At 45.9% G+C, this 12177-nt stretch overlaps 1 protein-coding gene across 2 annotated transcripts in view; it reads right to left on the bottom strand.

The window, feature by feature from the left end:
* Myocd (myocardin) overlaps positions 1 to 12177 on the bottom strand; it is a 95571-nt gene that overhangs the window by 45561 nt on the left and 37833 nt on the right. The window contains exons 3-5 of one of the 2 annotated variants that reach the window (XM_052758957.1): positions 10013 to 10056; positions 4983 to 5038; positions 3597 to 3672 (exon numbers count right to left, since the gene is read on the bottom strand). In XM_052758957.1, the coding sequence (XP_052614917.1) occupies positions 3597 to 3612 (16 nt within the window). In that variant the 5' untranslated portion in view covers positions 3613 to 3672; positions 4983 to 5038; positions 10013 to 10056. The remainder of the gene's footprint in view (positions 1 to 3596; positions 3673 to 4982; positions 5039 to 10012; positions 10057 to 12177) is intronic. The other variant, XM_052758956.1, reaches the window with a different exon arrangement.

The following is a 12177-nucleotide window of genomic DNA, read 5'->3' as shown; positions in this document are numbered from 1 at the left end:
AGGGTCTGTCTCAACATGCTGAGTTTAAACGATGAGGTGTTTATAGACACCTCTCCCAACCCTCCAATCCAGACCGGGGGGTCTTGAGTCTGACTGCGCATTTCTTACACAGCAGAGAAATCTCCTAATTCATTTTGCTGATCATGCTTGTCCAGAAGCTCCACTCAGAAGAATGGACGGGATGATCCAACAGTTAAGAGCACTGGCTGCTCTTGAAGTTCAGGACTCCAGTTTAGTTCCCAGTCCCTAGGTCAGGTGGCTCACAAATGCTTAGGACCCCAGCCCCAGGAGATCTGACACCCTCTTCTGGCTTCTCCGAGCGCTCTCGTGCGACATTACTCTCCTGCCTCTTGCTGACACATGTCATTAAAAAATTAAAATACATCTTAAAAAAAGAAAGAATGTGGTTATCCAGGTCCTGGCTGGACCCCACTTTGACACTTTGCAACACACGCTGCCACAGCCTCTCAGCCTCTCCTCACACAGCCCCTCAGCCTCCAAGCCTGCCATGCATGAATGGATCCACTTATTTCCTGGACATATCAGTCAGGCACTGGTCCCTTCTGCCCTCGGGGCACAGTGTGCTCACTTTTGCAATCTCTTCCCTATTTCCTGTTCCCACCTGAATGAGAAACTCAGGAGAGAGGAGCCGTTGGCATCTCAGTGGGTCTTTGGTACTTCAGGAAACTAATTCTTAATTTCTACTGGGGAGACTAGAAGCCACCGTGGAAGAGACATGTCACAGAATCAAGGGCTGCTGTGGTGGAGAACTTGATACCAAAGACAGTGACGAGGGAAAGAACTCTTGGAACATGCTGGGGGTGGAAGTCAGGCAGGTGCCACAGCGCCGAGACCAGGGCACCTCTGCGCACATGGCGTCACAAATGCCAAGGCTATGCACGAGCAAGTGAAAGGAGCAGGGGATTCGCCCTGCCATACCAGTCTTTCTGAGCTGTCTGTTCTTATTATTAGATCAATACTATCTCTTCCCAGAACTGGACTGCAAATGCACATATTTACATGTTTAGTTGGTCTTCCCAGAATTTGTCTATAAATACTGCTCTGCTCTCTGCTGTTTTCACTAAACATCTTCTAAGCCTTTTCTTATTAAGTCATTACTCTTTGAAGCCCTTGCTGTGGTGGCTCTGTGGAATTAAACGCGACACAGGATCCCCAAGTAAATTTACTTGGGGACCCCCCCATTGTTGGACATTTTACCAGTTTCCATGTTTTCCCCTCCAATTAACTCCTTGCTAAACACCATTTTTGCATGCAAACCTTTGCAAGCTCAAGATTAGATGCAAGGTCAAGGAGTTTGATACACTCTGCCAAAGTGCCCTGTAGAAACACTGACCCGGTTGCACCCTACCAGCAAAATACTGATGCCTGCATCTCGTGCATTCTTGACACATGCAATATCTATTTTCATTTGCTAACTCGACCACTGAAAGTCCGTATCTCAACTGAATGGCCTTTCTTGGTATGTTTGTATAGCTGTAATTTTGTGCTAACACAGCAGCAGGTCCCAGGGTCTTCAGAGGTGTCACTGTAAAGGAGGTAAGAATTGTGTCACTTGTGCCTGAGAGTCCTTAGGATTCTTTAGAACCTTCCCTCCAGATCCTGTGCTGTCTGCTGTCTGTCCCACAGCATCTCACTTACTCCACGTTGGAGAAATATCGGGAAGCCAGAAGAGTCAGAAATGAGGCTGATCAGAGAGGACAGACTCACAACTTCCTCCCTGTTTCAGGGTCTTTCCTACCCTGTACAGCTTGCATCAGGGTTGGAAGGAAATCTGCATTCTAGAGAGAGCACAGGGGTACTGGGTGCATGCTGCACCTCCACCTAAAATGCTCTTCCTTCTTCCTGAACTTGCTCCATACTTCATATCCCAGCTCCTTCCCTTCCCTTCCCCAGTCTATTCTGAGTCAGATGTCTCCCTTCTGAGGCCTCCTCTCTGCATTCACAGACCATGCATTCACAACACCAGGCATTTTCTCTCTTGTGCTGGTTGGTGAATGCTAATTCTCACATTTGCCTTCTCTGTTACCCTGGGAGGGTTCGCTAAGGGCAGACATCCACATCTTGTTCATCTCTGCACTGACAAGGTCAGCCAGTCAGTGCAGCATTTTCTCCCTGATCAAATAGTTCACAGGAAATGTCAAAGTAGAAGCTGAGCCTCTCTGAGGCTGGGCACCAGTGGTCTGAGCCTTCCCATTGCAGGAAAGGCTTCCCCTCCCACCCCCCCCCACCCCACTCAGGTGTCAGATTAAGGTGGCAACTAGGCCTTTGCTTCGTTTCCTCTTTCCCAACATGGTTGCAGCATCCCAGGGAAAAACTTCACGGATCAGCACTGATTTTTCTGAGATGGTTATTTCCCACCCATTAGAGCAGTGGTTCTCAACCTTCCTAATGCTGCAACCCTTTAATACAGTCCCTCATGTTGTGGGGACCCCCAAGCATAAAATTATTTTTGTTATTACTTCATAACTGTAATTTTGTTACTATTATGAATCATTATATGAATATCTGTGTTTTCTGATAGTCTTAGAGGACCCCTGTGAAAGGGTCATTTGACCCCCCCAAAGGGGTTGCAACCCACAGGTTGAGAACCATTGCACTAGAACATAAAGACATCCACAGGGCAGGATCAAATTGCTACTTGGTGACTGTGGCAACCACTAGATGGGCCCCTCACATGAACCGAGAAGGACACTCTGTAGGTGCTCAGGGAAATTGTGGAATTGCCTGGCCTTAGAGTCAGGAGTGGGGTAGATTGTAGCAGAACGTTATTTTAAGATGTGCTCCTTTTGTTGATGTTGCGTTTGTTTAACTCTGTGAAGCTGTGTTACTGTGCTGGTATAAAACACCTGATGGTCTAATAAAGAACTGGCCAATAGCGAGGCAGGAGAAAGGCTAGGCGGGGCTGGCAGGCAGAGAGAATAGATAGAAGGAGCAATCTGAGAAAGGAGAAAACTATCTAGGAGGCAGAGAAGGAGGAGGACTCCAGGGGCCAGCCACCCAGCTACACAGCAAGCCACAGAGTAAGATTGAGATTTACAGAAGTAAGAGAATGTGAAAAGCCCAGAGGCAAGAGGTAGACGGGATAAGTTAAGTTAAAGAAAGCTGGCTAGAAACAAACAAGGCTAAGGCCAGGCATTCATAAGTAAGAATAAGCCTCTGTGTGTGGTTTCTTTGGGAGCTGGGTGGTGGGTCCCCCTAAAGAGCCAAAAACCGAATACCCAACAATAGTAGGTGAGACAGGAAATCAAATCTGAAACAAATGTGTGGCTTTCTAAGCCTTCTATGTGGCTAAGAATGAGTGGATGACTGCTCAAAATGACCTAATGCAAGGCTGGGATGGAGATATCTATATCTATCTATCTATCTATCTATCTATCTATCTATCTATCTATCTATCTATCTATCTATCTATCTGTCTATCTATGGTTTAAAAATATTTTTATTTTATTTTATTAATTAATTTATCTTTGGAGAGGCTTTACAAAGACTTAGCAAGTAGAGACAGGAAACTCTAGAGACAGGGCCCCCTGCTGGGCAGGCATCTCCTAGTTTATGATTTATGTAGCCTTCCTTACCTTGGAGAATGTGCATATTAACCAGGCTGCCACGATCAGACCTGTTTCTGCCCTTGCGCCTCAGGGAATCTTCAGTCTGTAGAAGAAAAGCACAAAACTCTCAATTTCTCTCAAAAGGGAAAAGTTCTCTATGAGTGGTGAATGGAAAATACTCCTTCTCCCATGTTTTTGCAAAGAAACACAAATTTTCCCCCTAGAATTTTAGTATGGGAAAGAAGGGCAGAGGGGAAAAAAAAAAAAGCCTGGGCCCAAATTAAGGGCTATACATACAAAGACATTCTAGTGATATTCATATGGCAGTTGACCTGGAGTCATTTTGCCATCATTGATCCTATTGCCTAAGAGTCACCAAAGCGACCAAGGTCGGAGATAAAACCTTGCACAAATGTGCACTCCAACAGGACTCCACCCAGCCCTTGTCAGCCATCTCTGACATAGCAAAGTGTGAAACCTGTGACCCAGGCTTTGGCAGGCACCGAGGGAAGGATGGTTTGCCACATCTCATTGTCGTGGAGGAGCCGTCTGGAGGGATGGCAGGCTAGGCTCAAACCAACTGAGGATCGCAGGCCTCTGACTCCTTCTTCTGGTTCTTCCCTCTCCCTGTTCTAGGTCTGCCCCTGGTCTCCCCAGTGCTGATGACATCTGTTGCTCATTACTCTGTGGCGCTAAGAATCACAGCTCCTCACAGGCAACTTGGAAGAATCTCAAAATCTTGCTCTTCCTGTCTATTCACAGACAGGCTGCAAGGCTGTAACTAGAGACGACAGCCTGCCGTTTCCATGTCATGGAAGGTTCTGATGGCTCCTCCATTGCATTTATATCGCTGATAAAAGAGGAGCAGAAATCTATGATGAAGGTGCCTGATGAGTACGTCAATTTTTCCTTCAATGAAAAAATAGAACAAACCAAGCAACCCTGTCCCCCAAATTAGAAAATCAAATGAATGCCACTCTTTGGGTGGCTCCAAATGAACCCCACTCACAGCCTTCATCTTCCCACTGAACCTACTTAGGAAAAGCAGATTTTGCTAAGAATGACTGTCCGAAAAGATAAATCAGTGGGAAGGCCAACCTTACTTCCCTTCTTAAAGGTGTCTTGACCTTTTGATGTCTAGCATATCTTTGGTGACTGTCCTCCAACATCGAGTGATTAAGAACGTTCCTTTTTTTCAGCTGAGAACTATCACTCTTAAAGCTTACATGGTAGATGTCATTTTCACAGTTGCCTTTGCTTTTTTGGGAGCAAGAGTCCATATGGTGTGAGGCCAGGGATGTGGCCATTTGGAGTTGGTTGTAGAAATCCTACACACCACTTAAGCCAAAGTTTGAGCATGCAATATCTACACCCTGTAAGCCATATTCAGCAAAGGCAGTTTGCAAAAATTACCTTGTCACTATCCAAATTTTTTCTTGGGTCATGGAATTCAGTTGGACTTTTCAGTGCTGCAACAGAAAGATAGAGAGGTGAGCAGAGGCTGGCTGAGGGCAGGGTCAGTATCGCAGGGTTGTCGTGTGCTTGCTGAGCTATGCACAGTCTGGAAGTGACGGCCTCTACCAGGCTACAAGCAACAAAGGCAGGAAGGTCTGGAGGATGCCAGCTGCTCAGAAGCCACAGGAGACAGAGAAAGGCGGAACTCAGGCCTGAACCAGGAAGAGCAGCAGAGGCAGGTTTTGCAACAAGAGAAGTGGTGGAGGCAGGCCATGCCAAGTTTCTGAGGAAACAGGGGGGCTAGAATAACATTGGTTTGGGGGAGATGCTAAGTGGAGCAACTAACCCTCTCACTGACTTCACTAAGCCCTTAGTTCTAAAAGCTTAGGGGATGGTTGTAGTCTTGGATGCATGGGGGCATCCTGAAGGAAGAGACTTCTTTGGATATAGAATGTGGCTGGTTGACCATGAACAGGCAGTCAAGGGTGTCCAGTGAGAAACTGAGATTCAGAATATGAGAGCTTGAAGGGTCCATGGAGACAGTGAACTCAAATCCCAACCCTAAACCAAGTGGGGAAACTGAGGTCCATAGAAATGGATTGACTTGTCCAGGAGCACACAGTTGGATCCTGGGTCCTCTGATTCCCTCATCTTTTTCCAGGAGTGGTTTTCCAATAATTCTCTGTCAGCCGACATGGGTCTCCCCAGGCAGTCATGCCCAGTGGCATAGAGTAGCACGGAATAGTCAGCCTATACCAGTCAGTGCTTCCACTCTTCTCTCTGGGTCCTTCTATCTCTCCTCGGAGCACCTCTTCACTATGGTTCCATAAACTCAGTGTAGCAAAAGTACAGGACATCTCTCTGCACTTGTCTGCATTTTGTATTGGCTTTCTGGCCTCCTGGGAACAACCTCAGCCAGAAGCCACAGACAATCATGTTTCACTGTAAGGGAAGAGGCTGAACCAAGTACAGAATTGCCTTGCATTTTTTAAAAATTAGTTGTAAGTCTGGATACATTTATGAAACACATGGTCCAGATTCTACAAATATTCTAGCAGGTGTCCATTCTTACACTACAGACAAGGAGGTCATTTTCCAAATCTTGAATTGGTTTCTGGCTAGTTCAGTGTGCGTGTATGCATGCATGTGTGCATGCGTACGTGTTTGTGTGTGCGTGTGCGTGTGCGTGTGCGTGTGTGTGTGTGTGTGTGTGTGTGTGTGTGTGTGTGTCTACCCTTGCATGCACTTTAGCCCTGAAAACTACACAATTCTACTACTAACCTGGTGGAGATGATGCTAACAGGACCTGGTAGGCACCATAGTGGTGCTTGATCGTATTATTTTCTACGTAGGATGCTGTTTGGACATACCCTATCAATTCCCATGCCTCAGTCCAGCATTAATAATGCTGACCAAAGGCCATGCCAAAATTGTCCCAGCTGGCTGCTTTGTACCCGATATAGTCGACACACTCCGTTCTCACTTAGACTGGAGCCACAGAGGCTCTTTCTCCAAGGAAAAAGGGTGAATATTTAGCTTGAATATATATCACATTTCACACTGGTCTGGAAGCAGATTTTCCAGCTTCTGTGAGATGATCACTTTCGGTCTTAAAATGGGCCCTCCTTCTTTCTTACTTTTTCCCAGCCATGTGATTTGGAGAAACAAATGTGGAGGGCTATTGTGGCTCATTGTGGCTCATGCACTTTCATCTACAGGAATCTCGGTGCCCTTAGGAAGGAGGCTTGCCTTTCTCATATCTGATCCCTGGAACTTGACGATGGGAATGTCTGGAGTGACTCTCCCCCTCACCAGGCTACCATGTCACAGAATCTACTTGGACCCTTGTAATGTGTGACCTCTGCAGCAATATGCCTTTACCTCTGTCCCATCATCTGGTGTCCATGGAATTAAGCATTACCTGTTAGTATGGCCGAATTACTTTCATCACCAGTAAAGGAACTGATCCTGAACTGATCTTCCTTAAGTGGTTAGGAAGAATAACATGGTTTTCCTGGAGGAGTTCCACAAAGGGAACCATACTCTTTAGCTATTGCCCACATTCTAAACACAATTTGTTTTTTTTTTTTTAATTCATTGTTAGTATTGTGTGTGCATTTGTATGTATGATGTGTATGTGGGGGCATTATGCCGAGGGGCATGTGTGGAAGACAGAGGACGGCTTTGTGGGGTTAGCTCTCTCTTTTCACCATGATGTGCATTCTGGGCATTGAACTCAGCCTCTCAGATCCGTGCAGCAAATGCCTTTAGCCACTGAGCACCTTGCCGGTCCACACAACTGGTTCTAACTGGACATGAGAGGAATTTACTGATTCTGCATCCTTGAATTATTCAGGTCTCACTAGCAGAGCTTATCCCTTTTCTAAGAAACACTGTGTTCCCTGGATTGGATTTAAAAAAACCACATTTCATTACTGTATCACTCCCTTTCCTGTGAAATGGTTGAAACTCTTTAGTCCTCTGATGTTAGGAGCACAAAGGTCTTCTGAAACCTTTTACGGAAGGGTGGAAAGCTGTGTCCATTTATTGAGGTCTTGGTAAGAACATAAAGAGGTCTACATGTTGCCCTCACCAAATCAATGCTCTCCTCAGGGCTTGCTGTGCGGGTTGGGTGTGCTATGGGGCACTAGCTTGAGGTCACATTGTGGAAAACTCCCCAGCAGAGTGGCCCTGGGGTTGAAGTTTGCCTACTCCGTGACTCCAGAGAATGTGGGCTCTAGCCCTGTCCCCCACAGGCCTCCAAAAATCATAATGCCTCCCTCAGTTGATTTTTTTTTTTAAAAAATACACAAAGGACCACTTTTGCTGCCAGCCCAGGGAGTATCAAATGGCAAAATTTCATATTTAAAGGACACTGACATTTAAGATGGAAAAGGAATTTGGATTTCTAAATTAAAAAAGTAAGTCCATGTGACTTCAAATTAGAATTCGGCTATAAATCCAGTCAGCCACACATCTGACTTGTTCCCCTGGAGGAAGATTAATCGCTCCTCACAGGGGAATTCATGTTCTCGCCTCAGCGTTCAGTCGCAGGCTATTCCTATTTCTGTCCCTACAGCTCCAGCTAATTTGGGTCAGCTGTGTGGATAAACATTTGCCTAGATAAGAACAGGCCTCCTGCGGTCCTTTCTGCTCTACTCTGACTGACTCCAGGCCCCCAGTGGGATCCATCGAAGAAATGAGGCCTTGGATGCAGAGAACTCATTTAGGGCTGAGGTGTGTGCGGGCTCTTTTGCATAGGGCCAGGCTTTGGTTTTGAGTGGTAGCTCACCAGGATGTTGCAGCGCTGACTTCCCTCTAGGGGACCTCTCAAGACCAGGCCTGGAGAGAACTCCTGGTACTCTATCCTACTCCACTGAATATAGACAGAAAGAGATGCCAAGAGCCACAGACGGTTTCTTAGCACAGGCCCCAGGACTGGCAATTCCCAGCATCAACTGGGAACTTGTTAGACGTTCCAGCCCTTGAACCCCACCTCAGAACCACAGCCTCAGAGTTTCTGGGGGTGAAGCATAGGAATTTGACTTTGTACAAATGCTCCAGATGATGTTGATACCTAGGTTTAAGAACCACAGCCGTGGGGCTTGTAAAGCCAGTGTGCCCCTACAGAGGGTCTCACAGAAACAGTGAGTACTAAGGAGAAGCACTGGACCGGGCCTGTCAGGATTGGTCTCCAGCTCCCAGACAGGATGCTCAGGTGAATGACATTGTCTCTTTGGTCCTTGCTGCCTGGAGTCATAGCAGTGTAGTTTGAAAATGCAAGCTCCAGTGAAAAAGCTTTTGCTAGTAAATTTGTAGCTCATTGGTTAGTTGAAAATAGACACGTGGGTCGATAATGAATATTTATTAGGTTTTTTAAAATCTTAACTTTGTGTGTTTGTGTGTTTTGCCGGCATGTATGTCTGTGTAACATGTGTGTGCCTGCTTCCCACAGAGGCCAGAAAAAAGGTGTCAGATCCCCTGAAACTGGAGTTACAGATGGCTGTGTGTTACCACGTGGGTACTGGAAATTGAACCCAGGTCCTCTGCAAGAGCAGCCAGTGCTCTTAATCAACGAGCCAATTCTCCAGCCCTCTACAGGGTACTCTGTGAAGAGGGAGACACAATTATTCCCATACATGAGACTCATGGCACTGTATGATTAAAGGCATCCTGGGTACCTAAGAATTTAGGGCCCGTCTAGCTGAGAACTCTCCTTATTGATATAACTTTGAACTAATCCAGTAGGTTTTCTGCACTTTTGGCTTCCCACTTATAAAATGGGCTTCATGGTGTTTGCTCACCCTGCCTTGCTTTGAAAGGCAGAACAGATACCAAATACTTCCCCCTGAGCAATCAGGATACAGGCTTTCTGTAGGTGATAGCAACTTGGAAATTATTCTCTCTCTTTCTGAGGGGAAGTTGATAATAACTTGCTTATTCTGTGCTCAAATTATAGTCTTAGGGGTTTAAAGACAGTGTATTTGCCCAGTGTAGCTCGTGGCATTTAAGACCTGGTGTGTACACCTACAGAGTCTGACCTAACACATGCAAATACTTGGGAGTTTCTCCCCTCATGGATACAGAGACAAATTCAAAGCGTGTCTCTAGTGACTGCTTTTCAACTTCTGAAGAAACAGGCAACTGGAAAATTGAGGGAGAGATGAAAGAGAAGAGAGAAGTCACAATTGATCCAGCTTGACATGAAAAGTTCAGGGTACCGTCTCCTAGCTCCAAGGGGGAGATGGTAGGGAGAAAGGAAGAGGCAGACAGATTAATCCTCTCATGCCGCGTTCTGCTCAGGCAGCCAACAGTGTGTGGTAGGTGCTGTGGGGAGAAGCCAAGTCAGCTCGTGCACTGGGAAAAGGCAGAGAGACTCTGTCCTGTGAATGTCTCAGAACTAGGGTGAGGCTGCATGGGCAGTGGGTGCGGGGATGGCCCATCATTCTTCTGGCTATTCAGGAGTGCCACAGAGTTCAGGGGTTTACCAAGGCTTTGCAGTAAGTATGTGGCTGATGTAGCTTGGATTAGTCTGCAAAACAAATAAAGGCAGCACCATTCACAGATAGCTCCTTGTATCTTGACATTCATTTACATAGATCAGATCATTGAACTCAAGCTGCCCAGGAATCCCACTCCAGCCAGACATGGCTTTCTCTGAAACTGTGGGTACACAGTGAACTTTTTGGTCCCTAGGTCCTCGAAAATCCATCCCAGTTCTTTCCTCTTCTTTTCCATTCCAGGAAGACAGCTGCATCTCTGTATTCCCTGAGTTTATCCTCATTAGGTGCTCTTTAGCAGCAGAGAAGGAGGGAACATTCAGGTTCTTCCCCTAACTCCCTTGAGTACTCACTCTCAAGAAGGGCTCTGTACTTTTCCCAAGTTATCAATAGAAACAGTTAAATGAGCTAGCTCCTATTGACTGCAAGTCCCTTGATTCAGAAACTGTGTCTGATTCCCATGTGTATGCCCTACATATAGCCTTACTCTTCATAGATACTCACAACTCTAAGGCATCTGGCCCAGGAGGCTGAGAATCTTTTATGCGAGGCCTTTGGAAGGGGTCAGAATGAGATGGAGCCAAAGATTCTGAATTCAAGACTGGAGCAAGCCCAAGCTAGGCCATACCCTAGCACAGAGATGGGAGTTGGGTGTGACACTCCACCTCTAGCTCTGGAGTTACTGATAATGGTGAGCTTCTGGGAGAAAGAGAGAGTTTTCTCTAAGAGTGTAGCCCCCTGGTAAGTTGATGCTGCTCCATTGGAAGCCTACACGTCCAAGAATATTTGAGCATCACAATTTGGTCTTGATGGATTTAAATAAAATGACAGAAAGTTGGTTGAGTAGGGAATCCAGGGTGTGTCTGGGAAGAGCTGGGGGATGGAAAGTGAATATAAGCAAAACACTTAGTGCAACTATCAAAGGAATAATAAAATTTAAAAATAAAAATGCATCTGCCTGGGAGAGTGATGCTCAGGGATAAGAAGTATATGGAGGAAATGTCTGAAAACAATGACCAGCCCACACCCTCCCTCGACATTTCCAAGGGAAGAGGAGGTTCTTGTCTCAAGCCCCAAGAGTGTGCTGTCTGTTATTATGTCTTGCATTCTTGAGCCTGCAGGCCTGGTGAAGACACCCTTTCAAACCCTAACTTCACTGGAGAATCAGGCAGTTCCATTTGGGAAATCATATGTAGCTCTGGGAGATAAGTCAAAGCAATAAAGCTTTTAGATTTCACGGCTGTTTAGAAAACATGAACTTCACAACTCACTGTGAAAGCTATCTTAGGATATGGCTCAGCCTCCTACTCAGGTCCAAAGAACACTTTCTTCTTTAAGTTGTTCTAAGGTTCTATATTGGCCTAAGAATACAAGAAGACATCTGTCTTCATTTCTAGTCAGAAGATGGTGCATTTAATTTCAGTCAAAGCACCAGGAGAGGGAACACCCTAAACTCATGCAGACAAGGACATCGTGAATGCTTTTAAAGTGACTGGAGGCATTGAAAAGCGAATATTGTTGCTCCTGGTGTGGACTGTTTGTTCCTTAGCAGCAACCTCATAGCCTGCACAATGTCTGGCCACGAAGAAGAAAGGAAATTGAACCCTGTTGAACTAGATGGACTAGTTAACTGGAAGGCACATCTCAGCTCACTGGAGTCAGAGAAGAGAAAACTTAGAGTTTCATCATCACTCTGAGAAAAAGTGAGATCTGTCAGAGGCTAACAAGTAGTTTGCCATTCACAGCTGGTCAGGATGAAACATCTCATTGAGATTATTGGAACATCCTTCACATTTTCCCGGTCGGTCTTTACAGTCCTCGGGATCAAAGCCAGGGTCTTTTGTGCCTGAGAAGTGGGTGTTCCACCATGAGCTACACCCCACCTTGCTACTTGAATATTTTTGTCACAATGGCTTTAAGTTCTTACAAATGTAAAACGATTTCTCTCAAACATTTGAGAAGAAGGGTCTATGTGGGGCCCGAGCATGATAGGTAGAAAGGGGGTCTGTGTGGGCACTGGACATCATAGGTTCTGACCTCAGCTCTATCACACAAAGAGAGGGCTGGCTTTTCTGCAGTGGCTAGGCTCTGGAGACAACCCAGTGTAAAAAAACAAACCCCTCCCCCCAAAATAAAATAAAATAAGACAAATT

The sequence above is a fragment of the Peromyscus californicus genome, unplaced genomic scaffold (genome assembly GCF_007827085.1).
Source record: "Peromyscus californicus insignis strain IS unplaced genomic scaffold, ASM782708v3 Scaffold_3__1_contigs__length_106647218, whole genome shotgun sequence".
NCBI classification, from domain to species: domain Eukaryota; kingdom Metazoa; phylum Chordata; class Mammalia; order Rodentia; family Cricetidae; genus Peromyscus; species Peromyscus californicus.
Note: the sequence above shows the minus strand (reverse complement) of the source record. Positions and strands in the feature narration are given on the sequence as shown.